This window comes from Rhinoraja longicauda, chromosome 5 (assembly GCF_053455715.1).
Source record: "Rhinoraja longicauda isolate Sanriku21f chromosome 5, sRhiLon1.1, whole genome shotgun sequence".
Lineage (NCBI taxonomy): Eukaryota > Metazoa > Chordata > Chondrichthyes > Rajiformes > Arhynchobatidae > Rhinoraja > Rhinoraja longicauda.
The window spans coordinates 86,437,924-86,462,327 of NC_135957.1; the positions used below are offsets into that span (position 1 = coordinate 86,437,924).

Here is a 24,404-nt window from a genome sequence, read left to right on the forward strand (position 1 = left end):
CCGCTGAGTTACTCCAGCACTCTGTGAAACGTCACCTATCCATGTTCTCCAGAGATGCTGCCTGACCCGCTGAGTTACTCCAGCATTTTGTGTCTTTTTATGGTTGGAAAAAATCTTAGTGTACTTTAGAGATACAGCTATATATTTTTTTGTTGCAGATGCAGATTGAATTCATCCAACAAGCGAGCATGAATTTCAGATTCATCCCTGTACTATTCCCAAATGCTACCAAGGCAAGTAAACCCAGGTGTTCTAGAGATTGCAACCATTATAATAAAGATAATTACTGTTATTTTAAATATAAAGAATGCTTATCTATTTTTGCTATCCACTTTGCTGCTGTAAGCTGCAAATTTCCCCGTTGTGGGACGAAAAAAATATTATTATTATTATTAATTAAAGCACGTAGATTCAAACCAAATCTCTAAATACTGGGTGGCACGGTAGTGCAGCGGTAGAGTTGCTGCCTCACAGCGCCGGAGACCGGGCTTCCATCCCGACTACGGGCGCCGTCTGTACGGAGTTTGTACGTTCTCCCCGTGACCTGCGTGGGTTTTCTCCAAGATCTTCGGTTTCCTCCCACACTCCAAAGACGTGCAGGTTTGTAGGTTGTGTCGGAGAAAAATAAAACTGCAGATGCTGGTTAAAAATGTCCATTGTCTATAAAATCGAAGGTAGACACAAAATGCTGGAGTAACTCAGAGTGTCAGGCAGCATCTCGGGAGAGAAGGAATGGGTGACGTTTCGGGTCAAGTCTGAAGAAGGGTCTCGACCCGAAACGTCACCCATTCCTTCTCTCCCGAGATGCTGCCTGACCCGCTGAGCTACTCCAGCATTTTGTGTCTACCCTGGTTTGTAGGTTAATTGGCTTGGTAAAATTGTAAATTGTCCCTCGTGGGTGTAGGGTAGGGTTAGTGTGGGGGGATCGCTGGTCGGCGTGGACCCGGTGGGCCGAAGGGCCTGTTTCCGCACTTATCTCTAATCTAAACTAAACTTTCAAAAAATACTTCCAGTGGCCCGTTCTATCATTGAGTCACAGAGTGATACAGCGTGGAAACAGGCCCTTCGGCCCAACTTGCCCACATCGACCAACATGTCCCATCTACACTAGTCCCACCAGCCCGCATTTAGCCCATTTCCTCTAAATTTATCTTCTCCATGTAACTGTCTAAATATCTTTTAAATGTTGATATAGGACCTGTCTCAACTGCCTGTTAGAAACATAGAAACATAGACAATAGGTGCAGGAGGAGGCCATTCGGCCCTTCGAGCCAGCACCGCCATTCATTGTGATCATGGCTGATCATCCACAATCAGTAACCCGTGCCTGCCTTTTCCCCATATCCCTTGATTCCACTAGCCCCCTAGAGCTCTATCTAACTCTCTTTTAAATCCATCCAGTGAATTTGCCTCCACTGCCCTCTGTGGCCGAGAATTCCACAAATTCACAACTCTCTGGGTGAAAAGTTTCTTCTCACCTCAGTTTTAAACGGCCTCCCCTTTATTCTTAGACCGTGTGGCCCCTGGTTCTGGACTCCCCCAACATTGGGAACATGTTTCCTGCATCCAGCTTGTCCAGTCCTTTTATAATTTTATACGTCTCTCTAAGATCCCTTCTCATCCTTCTAAACTCCAGTGAATACAAGCCCAGTCTTTCCAATCTTTCCTCATATGACAGTCCCCGCCATCCCGGGGATTAACCTGGTGAACCTACGTTGCACTGCCTCAATAGCAAGGACGTCCTTCCTCAAATTAGGAGACCAAAACTGCACACAGTACTCCAGGTGTGGTCTCACTAGGGCCCTGTACAACTGCAGAAGGACCTCTTTGCTCCTGCACTCAAATCCTCTCGTTATGGCAGCTTGTTCCATGCACCCACCACCCTCTGTGCGGCTTAGTCCACCATTTGGGGCAGGTGCTCTAACAACGTTTAACAGACACCTGGACAGGGTTAGAGGGCAATGGGCCAAATGCAGGCAGGTGGGACAGACGTAGATGGAGCATTGTGGGTGAGCTACAACATAGAACAGTACAGAACAGAACAGTCCCCCAGTCTGAAGAAGGGTCTCGACCCGAAACGTCACCCATTCCTTCTCTCCAGAGATGCTGCCTGTCCCACTGAGTTACTCCAGCATTTTGTGTCTACCTTTGTTGTAAACCAGCACCTGCAGTTCCTTCCCACACAATACAGAACAGGAACCTATCCTTAGGCCCATAATGTGGTACATGTTGCCAAGACCAACTCTTATCTGCCTGCACGTAATCCATATCCCACCATTCCCTGCATATCCATGAGCCTGTCTGTCTGTACGGAGTTTGTACGTTCTCCCCGTGACCTGCGTGTGTTTTCTCCCAGATCTTCGGTTTCCTCCCACACTCCAAAGACGTGCAGTTTGTAGGTTAATTGGCTTGGTATGAATTTAAATTGTCTGTAGTCTGTGAAGGTAAGATCGTGTCAGTGTGCGGGGATCGCTGGTCGGCGCGGACTCGGTGGGCCGAAGAGCCTGTTTCCGTGCTGTATCTCCAAACTAAACTAAACTAAAGTCTCTTTAAAACTGAAGTGAGAAGGAACTTTTTCACCCAGAGAGTTGTGAATTTGTGGAATTCTCTGCCACAGAGGGCAGTGGAGGCCAAATCACTGGATGGATTTAAAAGAGAGTTAGATAGAGCTCTAGGGGCTAGTGGAATCAATGGATATGGGGAGAAGGCAGGCACGGGTTACTGATTGTGGATGATCAGCCATGATCACAATGAATGGCGGTGCTGGCTCGAAGGGCCTCCTGCACCTATTGTCTATGTTTCTATGAAGTGCATCTGTTCCCGTGTATACCTCTATGATTTTGCATCAGTTTATGAGGTCGCTATTATTGCCACTGTGCTGGTATCCTGGGTTTCTAATGCTTGAATTAATTGTAATTTAATTAGTTTAGTGTAGTTTAGTTCAGAGATACAGCGCGGAAACAGGCCCTTCGGCCCACCGTGTCCGCGCCGACCAGCGATCCCCGCACACTAACACTATCCAACACCCACTAGGGACAATTTTTACATTTACCAAGCCAATTAACCTACAAACCTGTACGTCTTTGGAGTGTGGGAGGAAACCGAAGATCTCGGAGAAAACCCACGCAGGTCACGGGGAGAACGTACAAACTCCGTACAGACAGCACCCGTAGTCGGGATGGAACCCGGGGTGTCTGGCGCTGCATTCGCTGTAAGGCAGCAACTCTACCGCTGCGCCACGGTGCCGCACAGTTTTAGTGAGGTCCCCCCTCGTCCTTCTAAACTCGTCCTTGTAAAGATACAGTGGGGTCTCATTGAAACTTACCAAATAGTGAGTGGCCTGGATAGAGTGGATGTGGAGTTGAGTTTAGTTTATTGTCACGTGTGTCGAGGTACAGTGAAAAGCTTTTGCGTGCTAACCAGTCAGCGGAAAGATATGCAGATGCTCCTCGACGTACGATGCTTCGACTTACGATAGTTCGACTTTATGATGGTGCAAACGCGATATGCATTCGGTAGAAACCGTGCTTGGAATTTTGAATTTTGATCTTTTCCTCGGGCTAGCAATTCTGTTTTTCACTTACAGTGCAGTATTCAATAAATTACATGAGACGATATTGCCCAACTGTAGGTTCATGTAAGTGTTCTGAGCATGTTTAAGTTAGACGAGGCTAGACTATGATGGTCAGTAGGTTAGGTGGCTGTTAGACAATAGGTGCAGGAGGAGGCCATTCGGCCCTTCGAGCCAGCACCGCCATTCAATGTGATCATGGCTGATCAGTACCAATCAGTACCCCGTTCCTGCCCTCTCCCCATACCCCCCTGACTCTGCTATAAGAGCTCCATCTAGCTCTCTCTTGAATGCATTCAGAGAATTGGCCTCCACTGCCTTCTGAGGCAGAGAATTCCACAGATTCACAACTCTCTGACTGAAAAAAATCCTCCTCATCTCCGTTCTAAATGGCCGACCCCTTATTCTTAAACTGTGGCCCCTTGTTCTGGACTCCCCCAACATTGGGAACATGTTTCCTGCCCCTAATGTGTCCAATCCCTTAATAATCTTACACGTTTCGATAAGATCCCCTCTCATCCTTCTAAATTCCAGTGTATACAAGCCTAGTCACACCAGTCTTTCAACATATGACAGTCCCGCCATTCCGGGAATTAACCTAGTAAACCTACGCTGCACGCCCTCAATAGCAAGAATATCCTTCCTCAAATTTGGAGACCAAAACTGCACACAATACTCCAGGTGCGGTCTCACTAGGGCCCTGTACAACTGCAGAAGGACCTCCTTGCTCCTATACTCAACTCGTCTTGTTATGAAGGCCAACATTCCATTGGCTTTTTTCACTGCCTGCTGTACCTGCATGCTTCCTAGGTGGCTATGATGTTTGGTAGGTTAGGTGTGTGATGTTGGGTAGGTTAGGTGTGTGATGTTGGGTAGGTTAGGTGTGTGATGTTGGGTAGGTTAGGTGGCTATGATGTTGGGTAGGTTAGGTGTGTGATGTTGGGTAGGTTAGGTGTGTGATGTTTGGTGGGTTAAGGTGTATTAAATGTATTTTCGACTTATGATATTTTTGGTTTACGATGGGTTTAATCGGATTGTAACCCGCATCGTAAGTCGGGGAGCGGTCCACAGTGTATGTGACTGACGTGTTCCCTCTCACGGCAGACACACGTGCCCAGCTGGCTGCAGAACACGCATGTATACAGGTGGCCCAGGGATGGGAAGCGTATCCTACTACGGCTGTTGAGGGAGGAGGAGTTTGTGGCCCCCCCCATCGGGCAGCTGCCCACCATCCAGGTCGTGCCCATCCCGACCCTGTGAGTGGCCAGCCCCACCTGCCCACAGCCAGCGCCCCTCGACGCCCGGCCAAAGTGGACACCACCGCCACAGGGTGGCTGAAGAAGGGTCCCGAGCCGAAACGCCAGTCATCCGTCAGCCGTCAACGGTCAAGAGTGTTTTATAATCATCGTTATTCTTATAGAGACGTATAAAATTATAAAAAGGACCGGACAAGCTAGATGCAGGAACAATGTTCCCAATGTTGGGGGAGTCCAGAACCAGGTGCTACAGTCTAAGAATAAAGGGGAGCCCATTTAAAACTGAGGTGAGAAGGAACTTTTTCACCCAGAGGGTTGTGAATTTGTGGAATTCTCTGCCACAGAGGGCAGTGGAGGCCAATTCACTGGATGAATTTAAAAGAGAGTTAGATAGAGCTCTAGGGGCTAGTGGAATCAAGGGATATGGGGAGAAGGCAGGCATGGGTTACAGATTGTGGATGATCAGCCATGATCACGATGAATGGCAGTGCTGGCTCGAAGGGCCGAATGGCCTCCTCCTGCACCTGTTGTCTATGTTTCTAGGTTTCCCAGATCGATCAACGACATTCTCACTGCAGCAGCACAACACAATATGACACAGGGGCAGAATTGGGGCCGCACGGTGGCGCAGCGGTAGAGTTGCTGCCTCACAGCGCCAGAGACCCAGGTTCCATCCCGACTACGGGTGCTGTCTGTACGGAGTTTGTACGTTCTCCCCGTGACCTGCGTGGGTTTTCTCCCACACTCCAAATACATATAGGTTTGTAGGTTAATTGGCTTCGGTAAATTGTAAATTGTCCCTTGTGTGTGTGGGACAGTGTTAGTATATGGGGTGATCGCTGTTAGGCGCGGACTTGATGGGCCAAAGGGCCTGTTTCCACGCAGTATGAAGAAACTCAAATAAATTAAGCCATTCAGCCCATCGATTCTACCCCGCCATTCGATCATCGCTGATCTGCCTTTCCCTCTCCATGAGTATCTCACACAGGACCCATTCTCCTGTCTTCTCCCCATAACCTTTGATGTGTTCTTCATGTTCTCCACAGATGCTGCCTGACCCACTGAGTTACTCCAGCACTCTGTGAAACGTCACCTATCCATGTTCTCCAGAGATGCTGCCTGACCCGCTGAGTTACTCCAGCACTCTGTGAAACGTCACCTATCCATGTTCTCCACAGATGCTGCCTGACCCGCTGAGTTACTCCAGCACTTTGTCTCTTCCTTTGTAGACCTGCATTTTCAGTTCCTTGTCTTCACTTCTCAGTCGTTGTCGAGGTAGGCACTAAAACCGCATTTAAAAGTGAGCACCATGGATGGGACAGGTTTGGAGGGATATGGGCCAAATGCAGGCAGGTGGGATGAGTGTAGATGAGCATCTGGGTTGGCATGGGCAAGTTAGGTCGAAGGGCTGTATTTGGTCAAACCTTGGGCTACTCTGGACTGTCAAAGCTGCCACAGCCAGACATCAACACAGCTCTTTTTCCAGGAGTAGTAGCACTACTCAACAGCCAAATGTCTGTAGGAAAGACAACTGCAGATGCTGGTTTAAATCGAAGGTAGACACAGAGTGCTGGAGTAACTCAGCGGGACAGGCATCAACTCTGGAGGGAAGGAATAGGTGACGTTTCAGATCGAGATCCTTCTTCAGACTGAAAGTCTGGAGGCTCCTTTTGCTCTGGTATTTTATTTCACTCATAAACAATAGACAATAGGTGCAGGAGGAGGCCATTCGGCCCTTCGAGCCAGCACCACCATTCAATGTGATCATGGCTGATCATTCTCAATCAGTACCCCGTTCCTGCCTTCTCCCCATACCCCTGACTCCGCTATCCTTAAGAGCTCTATCTAGCTCTCTCTTGAATGCATTCAGAGAATTGGCCTCCACTGCCTTCTGAGGCAGAGAATTCCACAGATTCACAACTCTCTGACTGAAAAAGTTTTTCCTCATTTCCTTTCTAAATGGCCTAGCCCTTATTCTTAATGTTTTAATGTTTTATGCTTTATTCTTAGTTGTTTACTGTATGTTCGTGTTGTTACTTGTGAGCGGAGCACCAAGGCATATTCCTTGTATGTGCACATACTTGGCCAATAACATTTATTCAATTCAATTCAACGTTTCCACATTTAAAAAAAAATTATTATCGAAAAATGTATTCAATTATTTTAAAACAATATTTACAATGCAATAAGACAAAACAGAATCCAGCACCAGAATACAATACGAACAAATATACCAAATGAAACTATTATACAACTATAATTGACTGTAGGTTAATTGACTGGGTAAATGTAAAAAATTGTCCCTAGTGGGTGTAGGATAGTGTTAATGTACGGGGATCACTGAGCGGCGCGGACTTGGTGGGAAGAAAAGGCCTGTTTCCGCGCTGTATATATATGATATGATATGATATATATTACTGTCGGCTTGTACTCGCTGGAATTTAGAAGATTGAGGGGGAAACGTACAAAATTCTTAAGGGGTTGGACAGGCTAGATGCAGGAAGATTGTTCCCGATGTTGGGGAAGTCCAGAACCAGGGGTCACAGTTTAAGGATAAGGGGGAAGTCTTTTAGGACCGAGATGAGAACGTTTTTTTTTCACACAGAGAGTGGTGAGTCTGTGGAATTCTCTGCCACAGAGTGTAGTTGAGGCCAGTTCATTGGCTATATTTAAGAGGGAGTTAGATGTGGCCCTTGTGGCTAAAGGGATCAGGGGGTATGGAGAGAAGGCAGGTACGGGATACTGAGCTGGATGATCAGCCATGATCATATTGAATGGCGGTGCGTACAGGCTCGAAGGGCCGAATGGCCTACTCCTGCACCTATTTTCTATGTTTCTATTACAATCCCCATCCAGGATGCACCCCCCCCCCCCCCCCCCCCCAGTGGTTCCGCAAACCCCCCAGGGTGCCCGTGGGCAGCACGTGGTCCCTCTCCAACACCACCTGGGCACGGACGTAACCCCGGAAAAGGGGCGGGCGGCCGGCTCGGGCAGAGCCCTCTTCCGCCTGGCGCCGTGAGTCGCGGACGGCCATCTTGGCCAACCTTTCCACGTTGGTGTGTTGTGCTGCAGTTCATTCTCTGCTTCAGCCACTGTCAACGTCTTTACGTTCAGGTCAACAGTGGGATCGCTGGCAACCCATGTAAATACGAGAAGATGCCTGTAAATCAAACGCTAGTTTAACATTTTTTGTAACAAAGGGGAATAAAACAGAGAGATGCCCTAACAGGGTAAATGAAAATCTTTATCTATACATTAAACTCTCGTTCGTTTGTTTGTTTGTTTGTTCCTGAACTACAGCCAAAACGGTGCACGATAGCGCGACAATTTTCGGCCCATCTTACTCACCGTCGTCCCTCTGGTGCTAATGGAAGGAGTTTCATTGAAATTGGTGTTATGTTTTTTAAGTTATTCACATTTTAAAGTTTAAATCTATCTCCTAGAGAGGATGGGAGGAGGGGGGGTGAAAGTGATGGAGTGGCGGGGAGGGGAGGGGAACGGGGGGAGGGGAGTTGAGGAGTGGAGGGGGCAGGGGGGTATGTGGGGGGAGTGGTGGGGAGAAGGAAGGGGGAGTGGGGGAGAGAGAGAGGGGGGAGCGGGAAGGGGGAGAGGGAAGGAGGGGAGAGGGGAGGGGGGGAGGAGGGGAGAGGGGAGGGGAGGGGAGGGGGGAAGAGGGGAGGGGGGGAGAGGGGAGGGGGGGAGAGGGGAAGGGTGGGAGGGGGAGGGGGGGAAAGGAGGGGAGAGGGAGGGGGAGGGGGGAAGAGAGAGGGGGAAGAGAGAAGGGGGAAGAGAGAGGGGGGAGAGAGAGGGGGGAGAGAGAGGGGGGAGAGAGAGGGGGGAGAGAGAGGGGGGGAGAGAGGGGGGGAGAGAGAGGGGGGGAGGGGAGAGGGGGGAGAGGGGGGGAGGGTGGAGAGGGGAGGGGGGGAGGGTGGAGAGGGGAGGGGGGGAGGAGAGGGTGCTGCACCAATGCAGGAGATGTTTGGATCCACTTGGTCTAGTAAATTAACTTCACCGCTAACTTCCACCCTGCCCTCAAATTCACCTAGACTATCCCCGACACCTCTCTCAAGGGTGGTGGGTGTATGGAACGAGCTGCCGGAGGAGGTAGTTGAGGCAGGGACTATCACAATGTTTAAGAAACATTTAAACGGGTACATGGATAGGACGGGTTTAGAGGGATATGGGCCAAAAGTGGGCGGCACGGTGACACAGCGGTAGAGTTGCTGCCTCGCAGCGAATGCAGCGCCGGAGACCCGGGTTCCATCCCGACTACGGGTGCTGTCTGTACGGAGTTTGTACGTTCTCCTGCGTGGGTTTTCTCCGAGATCTTCGGTTTCCTCCCACACTCCAAAGACGTGCAGGTTTGTAGGTTAATTGGCTTGGTAAATGTAAAAATTGTCCCTAGTGGGTGTAGGATAGTGTTAGTGTGCGGGGATCGCTGGTCGGCGCGGACCTGGTGGGCCGAAAGGGCCTGTTTCCGCGCTGTATCTCTACACTAAACTGAACTTGGCAGGTGGGACTAGTGTAGATGGGACATGTTGATCGGTGTGGGCAAGTTGGGATGAAGAGCCTGTTTCCACGCTTCATGACTCTATGACTTTTCCCTCTCTTGATCTCTCTGTCTCCATTACAGGGGGCAGACTATCGACTGACATCTACTACAAACCTACTGACTCCAACAGTTATCTGGACTACACTTCCTCCACCATGCCTCTTGCAAAGACGCTCTCCCCTACTCTCAATTCCTCTGTATCTGCCGCATCAGCTCCCAAGATGAGGTTTTCCATACAAGGACATCTGAGGCCAGGGTTGCCAACCGTCCCATATCAGCCGGGACATCCCGTATTTTATCCCATACAGGACCTCCCTTGTCCCGTATTAAGCTGTAGGCCTGGACACAGTAGGCCCGGACGCTGTAGGCCCGGACGCTGTAGGCCCGGACGCTGTAGGCCCAGACGCTGTAGGCCCGGAGGCTGCAGGCCCGGAGGCTGCAGGCCCGGAGGCTGCAGGCCCGGAGGCTGCAGGCCCGGACGCTGCAGGCCCGGACGCTGTAGGCCCGGACGCTGTAGGCCCGGACGCTGTAGGCCCGGGCAGTGAAAGTCCGGACAGTGTAGGCCTGGACAGTGTAGGCCCGGAAACTGTAGGCCCGGGCAGTGTAGGTCGGGACAGTGGAGGCCCGGGCGCCGCCCAACGGCGGTTGCGTAGCAATCCGTCTCCCAGCCGGGACGGCCACCTTTGGTGGAGTCGGGAGCACGTGGCCGCTGGCTGGCTGAGGTCACATGGAGCGCGGGGCGGTGACGTCACCTTCCCTGGTTCTTTAAACGTGGTTTCCTCCCAGCTGTAATAAATGGGTTCCTCGCCTGCATCTAGTCCGTGTCCTGTTGTTCTGCTCTCAATCCAGCTCTCCCCAGACACAACAAGGTGAGAGTTCCCTTGGTCCTTCCTCACCTTCCACTCCACCAGACTCTACATCCAAGACAACAATCACTGACATTTCCAGCGTGGAAAAAGGCCCTTCGGCCCATTGAGTCCATGCGACCAGTTGTGTTGTGAATCTGTGGAATTCTCTGCCTCAGAAGGCAGTGGAGGCCAATTCTCTGAATGCATTCAAGAGAGAGCTAGATAGAGCTCTTAAGGATAGCGGAGTCAGGGGGTATGGGGAGAAGGCAGGAACGGGGTACTGATTGAGAATGATCAGACATGATCACGATGAATGGCGGTGCTGGCTCGAAGGGCCAAATGGCCTCGTCCTGTATCTATTGTCTATTATCTATTGACCAGTGATCTCCGCACACAAACACTATCCCACACACACATGGGACAATTTACATTTATACCAAGCCAATTAACCTACAAACCTGCACGTCTTTGGAGTGTGGGAGGAAACCGGAGCACCCGGAGAAAACCCACGCAGGTCACGGGGAGAACGTACAAACTCCGTACAGACAGCGCCCGTAGTCAGGATGGAACCCGGGTCTCTGGCGCTGTGAGGCAGCAACTCTACCGCTGCGCCACCGTGCCGCCCCGTTGGATTTGGGACTTGCCGTGCTGTGTGTCTCTGTGACTCTAATGCCAGCTGTGAGCTGTGTTCCGATCCGAGAGCCAACATCTCTCACTGAGTTTCACTTTGGAGAAGCGGGTCAGGCAGCGTAGGAAGATGTTGAGGGCCAACAAGAGGAACTGGCCCAGCAGACCTCACTGCTTTCAATCCAGAACCTCCACTAGGGTTGCCAACTGTCCCTATTAGCCGGGACATCCCGTATTTTGGGCTAAATTGGTTCGGCCTGGACACTGTAGGTCCAGACAGTGTAGGCCAGGGCACTGTAGGCCCAGACAGTGTAGGCCCGGACACTGTAGCCCGGGGGCTGCTGTAGTCCCGGACACTGTAGGCCCGGACATTGTAGGCCCGGACACTGTAGCCCTGGACACTGTAGCCCGGGGGCCGCTGTAGTCCCGGACACTGTAGGCCCGGACACTGTAGGCCCAGACACTGTAGGCCCGGACACTGTAGGCCCGGACACTGTAGCCCGGGAGCCGATGTAGTCCTGGACACTGTAGGCCCGGACAGTGTAGGCCCGGGCATTGTAGGCCCAGACACTGTAGGCCCGGACACTGTAGGCCCGGACACTGTATGCCCGGACACTGTATGCCCGGACACTGTAGGCCCAGACGGTGTAGGCCAGGACACTGTAGGCCCAGACAGTGTAGGCCCAGACAGTGTAGGCCAGGACACTGTAGCCCGGGGGCTGCTGTAGTCCCGGACACTGAGGCCCGGGCGCGGCCTAACGGAGGTTGCGTAGCAAGCCGCCTCCCGGCCCGGGCAGCCGCCATTGGTGGAGCGGGAGCACGTGGCCACTGGCTGGGTGAGGTGACGTGGGGCGGTGACGTGACCTTATGTCCCTTATTTGAGAATGAGGAAGTTGGCAACAGTAGCCTCCACACAAGGAGGAACTCATGCCCAGTCCCTCTGCTTCCTCTTATCTATTTTCAGAGTGACCACAGTCAAAGAGGGAAGCTTGCGGCTCGAGACGTGTGAGAAAGCAAAACCATGAGCACTTCAACGGGCCACTGCCAATTATAAATGGACTGGACAAGCCAGATGCAGGAAAAATGTTCCCAGTGTTGGGCGAGTCCAGAACCAGGGGCCACAGTCTAAGAATAAAGGGGAGGCCATTTAAAACTGAAGTGAGAAGAAACTTTTTCACCCAGAGAGTTGTGAATTTGTGGAATTCTCTGCCACAGAGGGCAGTGGAGGCCAAATCACTGGATGGATTTAAAAGAGAGTTAGATGGAGCTCTAGGGGCTAGTGGAATCAAGGGATATGGGGAGAAGGCAGGCACGGGTTACTGATTGTGGATGATCAGCCATGATCACATTGAATGGCGGTGCTGGCTTGAAGGGCCAAATGGCCTCCTCCTGCACCTATTGTCTATGTTTCTATGTTCTACAGGCCACTTCTTGTTAAGAAAAAGCTCGAGAGTGCACTCCATCAGATTTGGAACACTGCTCTGAGGAGGAGTGTTGTGGAACTGGGGGATCTCGGAGTGCAGGTATATAGTTCACTGAAAGGCAGCAGAAGTAGATAGGGCGGTCTATCAAGAAGGCTTTGGTACTGCTCTAACCTCTGTGCCTCTGTTCCACCCCTCAGTGTAAACCAATATATATATTTACACCCCTGGACTTAAAAGGACTTAGGGTGGCACAGTGGTAGAGCTCCAGCCTGACAGCTCCAGAGACCTGGGTTCGATCCTGACTACAGGTGTTGCCTGTACAGATGTGACTGTGGTGTTGTTGATGGTGAGTGAGGGGAGAGGAGGGGGATCTCTTCGAAAGCCTACAATTAGTTCCACTGTCTTGAGGGCATTGAGCTCCAGGTTGTTGCGATGGCACCAGGACGCCAGCTGTGTCACTTCCCATCTGTAGGCAGATTCCTCCCCATCCTGGATCAGTCCAATCAGGGTAGTGTCATCCGCAAACTTGAGGAGCTTGACAGAGGAGTCTGTGGAGGTGCAGTCGTTGGTGTAGAGAGAGTAAAGGAGAGGGTAGAGTACGCAGCCTTGCGGTGCTCCTATGCTGAGGGTCTGCGGGTGCGAGATGTGCTTTCCCAGCCTCACATGCTGATTCCTGTCCGTCAGGAAGTTGATGATCCACTGACAGAGGGGTTCAGGCACAGTCAGCTGAGAGAGTTTGTAGTGTAGTAGCTCTGGCACAATGGTGTTAAAAGCAGAACTACAGTCCACAAACAGAATCCTGTTGGTTAATTGGCTTTTGTAAGTTGTCCCTGGTATGTGTTGGATAGTGCTAGTGTACGGGAAGACCACTGGTCACCACAGACTCGGTGGGCCGAAGGGCCTGTTTCCGCGCTGTATCGCTAAAATAAAGACAGAAAGCACTGGAGTAGCAGAAGGCTCTCTGAAGAAGGGCCTCGACCCGAAACGTCACCCATTCCTTCTCTCCTGAGATGCTGCCTGACCTGCTGAGTTACTCCAGCATTTTGTGAATAAATACATTCGCACTGGAGTCGCAGGTCAGGCAGCATCTTGAAAAACACAGACAAGTGACGTTTCGGGTCAAAAACCTTCCGTCAACGTCGTCACGTTCTCCAGAGATAGAGTCACAGTCATAGAATCACACAGTATGGAAAATATAGAAACATAGAATATAGGTGCAGGAGGAGGCCATTTGGCCCTTCGAGCCAGCACCGCCATTCATTGTGATCACGGCTGATCATCCACAATCAGTAACCCGTGCCTGCCTTCTCCCCATATCCCTTGATTCTGCTAGCCCCCAGAGCTCTACCTAACTCTCTTTTAAATTCATCCAGTGATTTGGCCTCCACTGCCCTCTGTGCCAGAGAATTCCACAAATTCACAACTCTCTGGGTGAAAAAGTTTTTTCTCACCTCAGTTTTAAATGGTCTCCCCTTTATTCTTAGGAATAAAGGTGTGGAAACAGGCCCTTGTTTGTGGATGATCAGCCGTGATTGTGGATGATCAGCCGTGATCACAATGAATGGTGGTGCTGGCTCGAAGGGCTGAATGGCCTCCACCTGCACCTATTTTCAATGTTTCTATGCTGTGAAAAGCAACAAGACACACAGCCACATAAAGTAAAATTTACCATGGACATCCACCACAGCGGGTTCCACATTCCTTACTGTGATGGAAGGTAATAAAGTCCAACCATCTTCCTCTTTGTTCACCCGCGGTCGGGGCTGTTGAACCGTCCACAGTTGCCGCTGCCGACTGTCCGAGGCCCTCGCGTCGGGGCGATCGAAACTCCCCGCGTCGGGACGGTTGAAACACTCTCCGCGGCATGGAGCTCCTGAGTCGGCCTCTTCTCACCAAAGACCGTGGACTTCACGGTGTTAAAGTCCACAGAGCTCTCCGCAGTCAAAGGATCGCAGCTCCGCCATGTTAAAGTCCTTGCCGCGCCCGCGGCATGAAGCGCTGGGCCGGTCTCCAGGAAAGGCCGCCAACTCCTCGATGTTAGGCCGCAGTGGGGACGGAGATACGACACGGAGAAACATCACATCTCCGTCGAGGTAAGAGTTTGAAAAAAAAGTCATGCCTGATCTGTTTTTCCCTTTCAATGGGCCCCTCTCACAGGCCCCATTCTCCTGCACAGACCCGGTGGGCCGAAGGGCCTGCTTCCGTGCTGTGTTTCCAAAGTAAACACTCTGTGTCCTTCTCGTGCATTAACCAGCGCTTGGAGTTCTTGGTTTCTACGATATTGTTGCCAGCTGGGGGATGAAATTGTCTCAGAGATTTTCTTTTTATATCCTAGTTGGCAGCACTGGGACTTGCACACGCTTGAAGTGCTGGGCTGATGGAAGATGGGAGATCCCCCAGCATATAAACACCAGTGAGGGGCAATAAAAAAACCAGAACATCTGTTGACATGGTCTTGCTCTGAACTCCCAAATCTCAAGAACTCCCTCAACGCCTATTGTGAAGTTACCCTTCACAGCTCTTGCCCGGACCACTGATGGATTTTATTTTTAACTAGACCAAGTGGACCCGTTGGGCCCAAACCTCCCCTGCATTGGTGCAGCACCCTGTGCCCCAGTTTCCTTCCACACTCCAAAGACGTACAGATTTGTAGATTAATTGGCTTCTGTAAATTGGAAATCCTCCCTTGTGTGCAGGATAGTGCTAGTCGGGGTAATCGCTCGTCAGCACGGTCTGGGTGGGCCAAAGGGTCTGTTTCCGAGGTGCATCTCGCTACGATCAGCCATGATCACAATGAATGGAGGTGCTGGCACGTAGTGCACCTATTTTCTATGTTTTTATGCATCTAAAGTAGAGTGAAAAGCTTTGTTTTGCATACTAACCAACCAGATCAATAGACAATAGGTGCAGGAGCACCACCATTCAATGTGATCATGGCTGATCATTCTCAATCAGTACCCCGTTCCTGCCTTCTCCCCATACCCCCTGACTCCGCTATCCTTAATAGCTCTATCCATCTCTCTCTTGAATGCAATCAGAGAATTGGCCTCCACTGCCTTCTGAGACAGAGAATTCCACAGATTTACAACTCTCTGACTGAAAAGGTTTTTCCTCATCTCCGTTCTAAATGGCCCACCCCTTATTCTTAAACTGTGGCCCCTCAAGTACAATAGTTTAGAGATACAGCGCACAAACAGGGCCTTCGGCCCACCGGGTCCGCGCCGACCAGCGAACCCCACATATTAACACTATCCAACACCCACTGGGGACAATTTTTACATTTACCAAGCCAACTAACCTACAAACCTGCACGTCTTTGGAGTGTGGGAGGAAACCGAAGATCTCGGAGAAAACCCACGCAGGTCACGGGGAGAAGGTACAAACTCCGTACAGTCAGCACCCGTAGTCGGGATCGAACCCGGGTCTCCGGCGCTGCATTCGCTGTAAGGCGGCAACTCTACCGCTGTGCCACCGTGCCGTCACAGGTAGAGCAAAGGGGAAGATACAGAGTGCAGAATATAGTTCTCAGCCTTGTAGTACATCAGTTTCACAGACAAAGTCCAACGTCCGCAATGGGGTAGAGGTGAATCAGGCAGTGCCCTAGCTTATGGAAGGGCCGTTCAGAAGCCTGATAACAGAGGGGAAGAAGCTGTCCCTGAGTCTGGTGGTGAGCACTTTGCAGACTGTGGACAAACTCAACACTAACGCACTGCTTCTGTGCTGCCTCCTCAGGAGGAAGTATAATTTGCTAACTAAAATCAGAATTTTTTTTTGGCAATCATGCTAAACGCAACAAAATGCTTGACGAATATTAAACTCTGGAGTATAGGATTCTCGTGACTTCACAGGCACATGGGCAGCACGGTGGCGCAGCGGTAGAGTTGCTGCCTCACAGCGCCAGAGACCCGGGTTCCATCCTGACTACGAGCGCTGTCTGCACGGAGTTTGTACCTTCTCCCCGTGACCTGCGTGACATTTTCTCCGAGATCTCCGGTTTCCTCCCACACTCCAAAGACCTACAGGTTTGCGGGTTAAATGGCTTCTGCATAAATGTAAATTGTCCCTGTCGAGTCTGAAGAAGGGTCTTGACCTGGAACGTCACCCATTCCTTCTCTCCCGAGATGCTGCCTGACCCGCTGAGTTACTCCAACATTCTGTCTCCCTTCGATCTTAACCAGCATCTGCAGCTTTCTTCCTACACAATTTAAATTGTCCCTGGTGGGTGCAGGATAATGTTAGTGTGCGGGGATCGCTGGACGGCGCGGAGTCGGTGGGCCGAAGGGCCTGTTTCCGCGCTGTAATGAGAATCTACGCTATTAGCTAATATAAAATGGATGCTTATTTTCAGTAGAAAGCAGTAAGATGGATGCTTGTGGTAGAAATGTTATCATTGGGAATGGAATGTGTTTGTCCCTTTAGGAGATCCCACTCCTGACACCATAATGGTTTGGTTTCTGAGCATGTGACCTGTATTCATGATTTTGTTTTCTCTGTAACATTGGAAATTGTATTAGAATTGTAATTGGTCCTTAATTTTATCTGTTACGCCCCTTTTTCCTTTCTGTATAAAAAAGCAAAACAATCGTGGAAAAGTTGCTCTTCCCCTCTCCTGAGTTGAGATCTTTTCGGACACTAGTATTGTGTCTGGAGATTCTCACCGGAAAAACCCCACTGTGGAATAAATCTGATGTGCTCATCCAGTACTGGGCGGCACGGTGGCGCAGCGGTAGAGTTGCTGCCTTACAGCGAATGCAGCGCCGGAGACTCAGGTTCGATCCTGACTATGGGCGCCGTCTGTACGGAGTTTACACGTTCTCCCCATGACCTGCGTGGGTTTTCTCCGAGATCTTCGATTTCCTCCCACACTCAAAAGACGTACAGGTTTGTAGGTTAATTGACTGGGTAAATGTTTAAAAAAATTGTCCCTAGTGTGTGTAGGATAGTGTTAGTGTGCGGGGATCGCTGGGCGGCGCGGACCCGGTGGGCCGAAGGGCCTGTTTCCGCGCTGTATCTCTAAATCTAAAAAAAATTAAAATTACATGTGATTATTCAGACTGAAGGTAAAGAACTCAGATTATCAGTATCTCTACACTAAACTAAACAAAATAGCCAGTTGTCTGAAGGGGAAGGCTCATGAGCAGAAGCGTGACCAAAGCTGGTGGTGGTGTTTTTAATGCAGTGTTCTGGTAACACAATAAGGCATGACCTGTGCAAGTGACAAAAAGTCAACGTTATCCATGCGAATGCTTGGCTTGGCTACCCTTGGACTGTACCGCGGAATTCCCACTAAGTGTATTTTTTACTCTGTGACTGATCTTGGCGTCGGCTGCTCTCTGTGTCCAGTTGATTTATTTCAGCCGAGGATTCCGAATCACTGCTGGCACTGAACACAGCTTGGCGTTAAACCCCCTGTCCCTTCAAACCACGCGGCCCTCTCTTTCTCCCTCCTCTCTTCTCTGTGTGCCATCACACACACCACACTCCCCACCATTGTAGATGTAGCCCAGCCCAGTATTTTGTCTTTTTTGTAGAGGTGTCGGAGCGGCGCTCCGGTGAGCTCCGGCAGCACTCCAGCCCTGGCAGCGTCTCTGGAGAGAAGGAATGGGTGACATTTCGGGTCGAGACCCTTCTTCAGACCGACCAATGGTAACGGCCTCCTTTTCTCTGAGCTTTGTGATGTTCCAAGTTCCTTTGTGCTTCAGCTTGCGTTGTTATTAATGACTTGTATGTTATGAAGTTACAGGTAGATCGGCTTAATGATTGAACACGATGCAACACCACACACTTCTCTGTATTAAACTCCATCAACCATTCCTCCGCCCACCTGGCCAATCGATCCAGATCCTGTTGCAATCGTTCACAACCATCTTCACTATCTGCAAAACCACTCTCTTTTGTTTCATCAGCAAACTTGCTAATCTTGCCCTGTATGTTCTCATCCAAATCATTAATGTGGATGACAAACAGTAACGGACCCAGCACAGAACCCTGAGGCACACCACTAGTCACAGGCCTCCAGTCCGAGAAGCAACCTTCCACCATCACCCTCTGCTTCCTTCCATGGAGCCAATTTGCTATCAATTCAGCTATCTCTCCTTGGATCCCATGGGATCTAACCTTCCAGAGCAGCCGACCATGCGGAACCTTGTTGAACGCCTTACTGAAGTCCATGTACACAACATCTACAGTTCTGCCCTCATCGACCTTTTTGGATATGTCTTCAAAAAAATCAATCAAATTTGAGACACACGACCTCCCACGTACAAAACCATGCTGACTGTCCCTAATCAGCCCTTGCCCGTCCAAATGCCTGTATAACCTATCCTTCAGAATACTCTCCAGTAACTTACCAACGACAGATACTGATCTATCTTTCCCTCTTAACCCCATTCTCCAGCCTTCTCCCCATAACCCCTGACACTTACTAATCAAGAATCTATCATTGAATCTATCTCCCCACCTCTCCTTTACAGCGTTCTTTACTCTGCTTCATCAGTCTGAAGAAGTCCCGAAACAAAACGTCACCTATCCATGTTCTCCACAGATGCTGCCTGACCCGCTGAGTTACTCCAGCACTCTGTGAAACATTACCTGTCCATGTTCTCCAGAGATGCTGCCTGACCCGTTGAGTTACTCCAGCACTCAAGCACGACCTCACGCCTGCACGTTCCACTTACACTAACCCGAATCTCGCAAGCAGTGGTCACTCAAAAGCTAATGGGGCGTAACTACAAAAGCATGACGCATAACATGAGTGACACCATTACACTACTCTACATCCCCCCCCCTCTTAAAGAATCAACAGCGATACAGACCCATAAACTAAGCACGTCATGTATAACAATTGATGACAAACTGGAGGAAAGTTAAACATACTTCACAACCGGCCTGCAAATAGGACCAGCACGTGTTCGATAAGGATTGACGCACGAAGAGCAGGAACAGCCGTAGGGTATGCAGCATCAATGGAGATTGAAAAATCCTCTTCAAAGACACGCCACCGTTCTGCAAGATCAGCATCAAACACCAAGTTCTCCGGTTTCCTGAGAGCAGAAGCCATCGCACACAGTAGAAAAATAACAAACTAAGATAAAAACAAGAGGAAAACAATAGAATTTGGAGTAAGTCCGTACACTTCTGACACCATGTTGTGTTGACCGTATAATAACAGAAGCCTTACACCTGGATAACGATCCAAAAACTTTATTAACTACATAGCAGGCACGACCTCACGCCTGCATGCTCCACTTACACTAACCCAAATCTCGCAAGCAGTGGTCACTCAAAAGCTAATGGGGCATAACTACAAAAGCATGACGCGTAACATGAGTGACACCATTACACTACTCTACATCCCCCCACACTCCAAACACGTGCAGGTTTGTAGGTTAATTGGCTTTGGTAAAAATTATAAATTGTCCCTAGTGTGTAGGATAATGTTAGTGTACGGGGATCGCTGGTCGGTGCTGTCTCGGTGGGCCGAGAAACTGGGCCTGTTTCCCTGCTGTATCTCTTGTGTCTAAATAGCAACTTGCCTAAAGACCCAGGGCTGCATTCCACAAGGATTCACAGATGCGGCATAGAAAGCTTCCTGTCGTGATGCACCACAGTTTGTGACCATTTGGGGATTCTCCGCTGGCCCCCCCACTCATCCTTCTAAACTCCAGCGAGTACAGGCCCAGTGCCGACAAACACTCATCATATGCTAACCCATTCATTCCTGCAATCATTCTTGTAAACCTCCTCTGGACCCTCTCCAGAGCCAGCACATCCTTCCTCAGATGCGGGGCCCAAAACTGCTCACAATACTCCAACTGTGGTCTGACCAGTGTGTCAGAAGTGGATGAAAAAGTGGAATAACATTGATCGCAGGTTGGAATAGACTTGATGGGCCGAAGGGCAAGTTTCCATACTGTATCTCTAAACTGAACTAAAGATAGGGCAAAGGACTCAGTGGGCCAAAGGGCCCGTTACAATAGACAATAGATGCAGGAGTAGGCCATTCAGCCCTTCGAGCCAGCACCGCCATTCAATGCGATCATGGCTGATCACTCTCAATCAGTACCCCGTTCCTGCCTTCTCCCCATACTCCCTCACTCCGCTATCCTTAAGAGCTCTATCCAGCTCTCTCTTGAAAGCATCCAACGAACTGGCCTCCACTGCCTTCTGAGGCAGAGAATTCCACACCTTCACCACTCTCTGACTGAAAAAGTTCTTCGTCATCTCCGTTCTAAATGGCCTACCCCTTATTCTTAAACTGTGGCCCCTAGTTCTGGACTCCCCCAACATTGGGAACATGTTTCCTGCCTCTAATGTGTCCAATCCCCTAATTATCTTATATGTTTCAATAAGATCCCCCCTCATCCTTCTAAATTCCAGTGTATACAAGCCCAATCGCTCCAGCCTTTCAACATACGACAGTCCCGCCATTCCGGGAATTAACCTAGTGAACCTACGCTGCACGCCCTCCATAGCAAGAATATCCTTCCTCAAATTTGGAGACCAAAACTGCACACAGTACTCCGGGTGCGGTCTCACCAGGGCCCGGTACAACTGTAGAAGGACCTCTTTGCTCCTATACTCAACTCCTCTTGTTACGAAGGCCAACATGTTCCCGATGTTGGGGGAGTCCAAAACCAGGGGCCACAGTTTAAAAATAAGGGGTAGGCCATTTAGAACTGAGAAGAGGAAAAGCTTTTTCAGTCAGAGAGTTGTGAATCTGTGGAATTCTCTGCCTCAGAAGGCAGTGGAGGCCAATTCTCCAGATACTGTCAAGAGAGATTTAGATAGAGGTCTTAAAGATAGCAGAGTCAAGGGGTGTGGGGAGAAGGCAGGAACGGGGTACTGATTGTGGATGATCAGCCATGATCACATTGAATGGCGGTGCTGGCTCGAAGGGCCGAATGGCCTCCTCCTGCACCTATTGCCCATTGTCTGATCTGTATGTATGAGTCATATGTTTTCACACCTCTTTACCTCTCCTCGCCTGATGGAAGAGAAAAGGAGTGACTGAAGTGAGATTGGTCCTTGATTATGATCAAGTTGTGTTGAGTTGTGGTAGGATGATTGATTTTTCATATATAAGTGGATGTTTCTAGCAATGATGAATACATGGGTTTGTGAGTTTATAGACAATAGACAATATGCAGCCTGTTGGCAGGAAAGTACCAGATATCCTTAGAAAAAGGTGGTTACTTATGTGACCAGATGTGATATTGATTAAAATGAAACAATGTCATAGTCAAACAGCATGGAAACAGGCCCTTCGGCCCAACTTGCCCATGCCGACCAAGATGCTCCATCTACATTAGTCCCTCTTGCCCACGTTTGGCCCAAATCCTTCTAAACCTTTCCTATCCGCGAACCTGTCCAAGTATCTTTTAAATGTGTAGGGAAAAAAGCTGCAGATGCTGGTTTAAATCGAAGGTAGACACAAAATGCTGGAGTAACTGAGCGGGTCAGGCAGCATCTCTGGAGAGAAGCAATGGGTGATGTTTCAGGTCTGGACCCGAAACATCACTCATTCCTTCTCTCCAGAGATGCTGCCTGACCCCCTGAGTTACCCCAGCATTTTGTGTCTACCTTCAAATATCTTTAAAATCTATTATCTTACCTATCTAATTTACCTGGGTCTGAAGAAGGGTCCTAACCCGAAACATCACCCATCCTTTTTCTCCAGAGACCCGCTGAGTTACTCCAACGTTCCGTGTCTATCTTTGGTGTAAACCAGCATCCGCAGTTCCTAGTTTCTCACTTACCTCCTCTGGCAGCTCGTTCCATACACCCACCACCCTCTGTGTGGAAAGGTTGCCCCTCAAGTTCCTATTTAAATCTTTGCCCTCTCACCCCAAATCTAAGTCTCCTGGTTCTTAATTCTCCTATCCTGGGCAAAAGACACATACATTCTACCCACTTCTATTTCATGACTGATGAAATATTTTGTCATATAGATCTTTCTTGACTCTTTCAATCTGATGTCAAAGGATTTTGCTCTTAGAGAAATTAAACACACAGGTGCTGGAGCAAGCCGCATATACCCACGTGAAACTCTACGATCTTCATGTCAACTTGGAATTTCCTTGCACTTTCGGGTCGGGATCCTTCTTCAGACACAGGTATGTGACTCAGATACATCAACAACACGACTGTAAACTAATCTGAATCTACTCAGACTATCTCTGACACCTTTCTCCCCTTTCTTGATCTCTCCGTCTCCATCACAGGGGACATCCGATTGCGGAGTGACGTCTACTACGGACCCACCTACTCCGACAGATACTTGGAGAACACCCACTCACACCCTGCCTCTTGCAGAGATGCATTCTCCCATAGAACTGAACTGGAAGCAGGTCATTCCTTGCACTGAGGGACACCCGGAAGCGATGCCCGACTCATCCAGCCTCATACAAAGCAGTGCAATGCACACCAGTTGAAGCAGTGCCAATGCACACCAATGCAGCACCATGCACACCAGTTGTACCAGTGCCAATGCACACCAATGCAGCACCATGCACACCAGATGCAGCAGCAGCAGCCATGCACACAATACTGATGCAGAGCAACATTGAGCAGCAGCAGCAGTGTTAATGTACACCGATGCCGTGCAACGCACCAGCACCGGTGCCAATGCACACCACTTGAAGCAGAGCAAATATACATCAATGCAGCGCATTAACGCAAAGCACAGCACCAATGTGCATCAGTGGCAGCACCAGTGCACACCAATGTAGTGCATGCACTTGGATAGTTGCGGTGCCAATACACACCAGTTGTAGCAGTGCCAATGCAAACTAATGCAGTGCAATGCATATAGATGCAGTACTGTGCACACCAGTAGTTGCAGCGCTAACGCACACCAATGCAGTGCAATAAGTACCAGTTGCAGCAGGTCAATACACACCAATGCAGTGCAATGCACACCACCACCAGCTCCAATGCGGTGCCATGGACAACAGTGGTGGCAGCACCAATGCACACCAGTTGCAGCTACGCCAATGCACGCCAATGAAGTAGCGCTAATGCATGCCAAATGCAGTGCAATGCAGCAGTGTCAATGCACTGAATGCAGAGCAATGTTGAGTTGTGGCAGCAGTGCCAATGCATACCATGCATTGTAATGCATACCAGTTGCGGTGATGGCAATGCACGCTAGTACAGTGCAATGCACACCCGTTGCAGCAGCGTCAATGCACAACAATGTAGAACTATACATACCTGTTGCAGCAGCTCCAATGTACACCAATGCATTGCAATGCACACATGTTGCAGCAGAGCCAATGCACACCAGTTGCAGTTGCACCAATGCACACTAATGCAATGCAAATCATTGCAATGCCATGTACACCAGTCACAGCATGTCATGCACAACAATGCAGTGCAATGCACACCAGTTGAAGTAGTGCCAATGCACACCTAGGCGGTACAATGCACACCAATACGGTGCAATGCACACCAATGCAATGCCATGTACACCAGTTGCAGCATGACAATGCACACCAATGCAGTGCAATGCACACCAGTCGCAGTAGCGCCAACACGCACTAATGCAGTGCAATGCACACCAGTTGCAGTAGCGTCAATGAACACCAATGCAGTGGCATGTATACCAGTAGCATGTCAATGCAAACGAATGCAGTGCAGCGCAGAGGAGCAAATACAGTGCGATGCACGTTGCAACAGTGCCAATGCACACTGATGCAGCGCCAATGCGCATCAGTTGCAGCATGTCAATGCACACCAATGCAGAGCAAATACAGTGCAATGCACGTTGCAGCAGTGCCAATGCACACCAGTTGCAGCATGTCAATGCACACCAATGCAATGCAATGCAGAGCAAATATAATGCAATGCACACCAGTCGCAGCAGCGCCGGTCAACCACAGCGCCCTCCCCGTGCTGGGGAACGGTCCGGCCCTGCGGCGAGGGCTGCCGGCTGTCAATCGCCGAGGGGCGGAGCCAAGGCTGCATGTTTGACAGCGCCGCATCCAATCAGCGTATTGGGCGGTCCGCGGGGATGGAAGCCAATGGGGAACGGGCGGAGGCGGGACAAAATAGCGGCCAATGACAAGCTGGAGGAGGCGGGATCAATGTTTCGGATCAGCCAATGAGTGCTGCGGCGGGGGCGAG

The 24,404-nt window shown here is 50.0% G+C and overlaps 1 protein-coding gene and 1 long non-coding RNA gene across 2 annotated transcripts in view; one reads left to right on the plus strand and one right to left on the minus strand.

Annotated features, from left to right (window-relative positions):
- The window catches only part of traf3ip2a (TRAF3 interacting protein 2a), a 31,147-nt gene extending 26,204 nt beyond the window's left edge, over window positions 1-4,943 (plus strand). Inside the window, 2 exon segments of the mRNA XM_078400078.1 lie at window positions 159-233; window positions 4,676-4,943. Coding sequence (XP_078256204.1) covers window positions 159-233; window positions 4,676-4,831 — 231 coding nt within the window. The 3' untranslated portion in view covers window positions 4,832-4,943.
- A 2,800-nt stretch (window positions 4,944-7,743) lies between these two features.
- Window positions 7,744-24,217, minus strand: LOC144594079 (uncharacterized). The gene is made up of 3 exons (XR_013547323.1): window positions 24,133-24,217; window positions 19,155-19,362; window positions 7,744-7,987 (listed from the first exon to the last, which is right to left on the minus strand). It is a non-coding gene; the product is annotated as an uncharacterized LOC144594079 (long non-coding RNA).
- Between the last annotated feature and the right edge of the window lie 187 nt (window positions 24,218-24,404).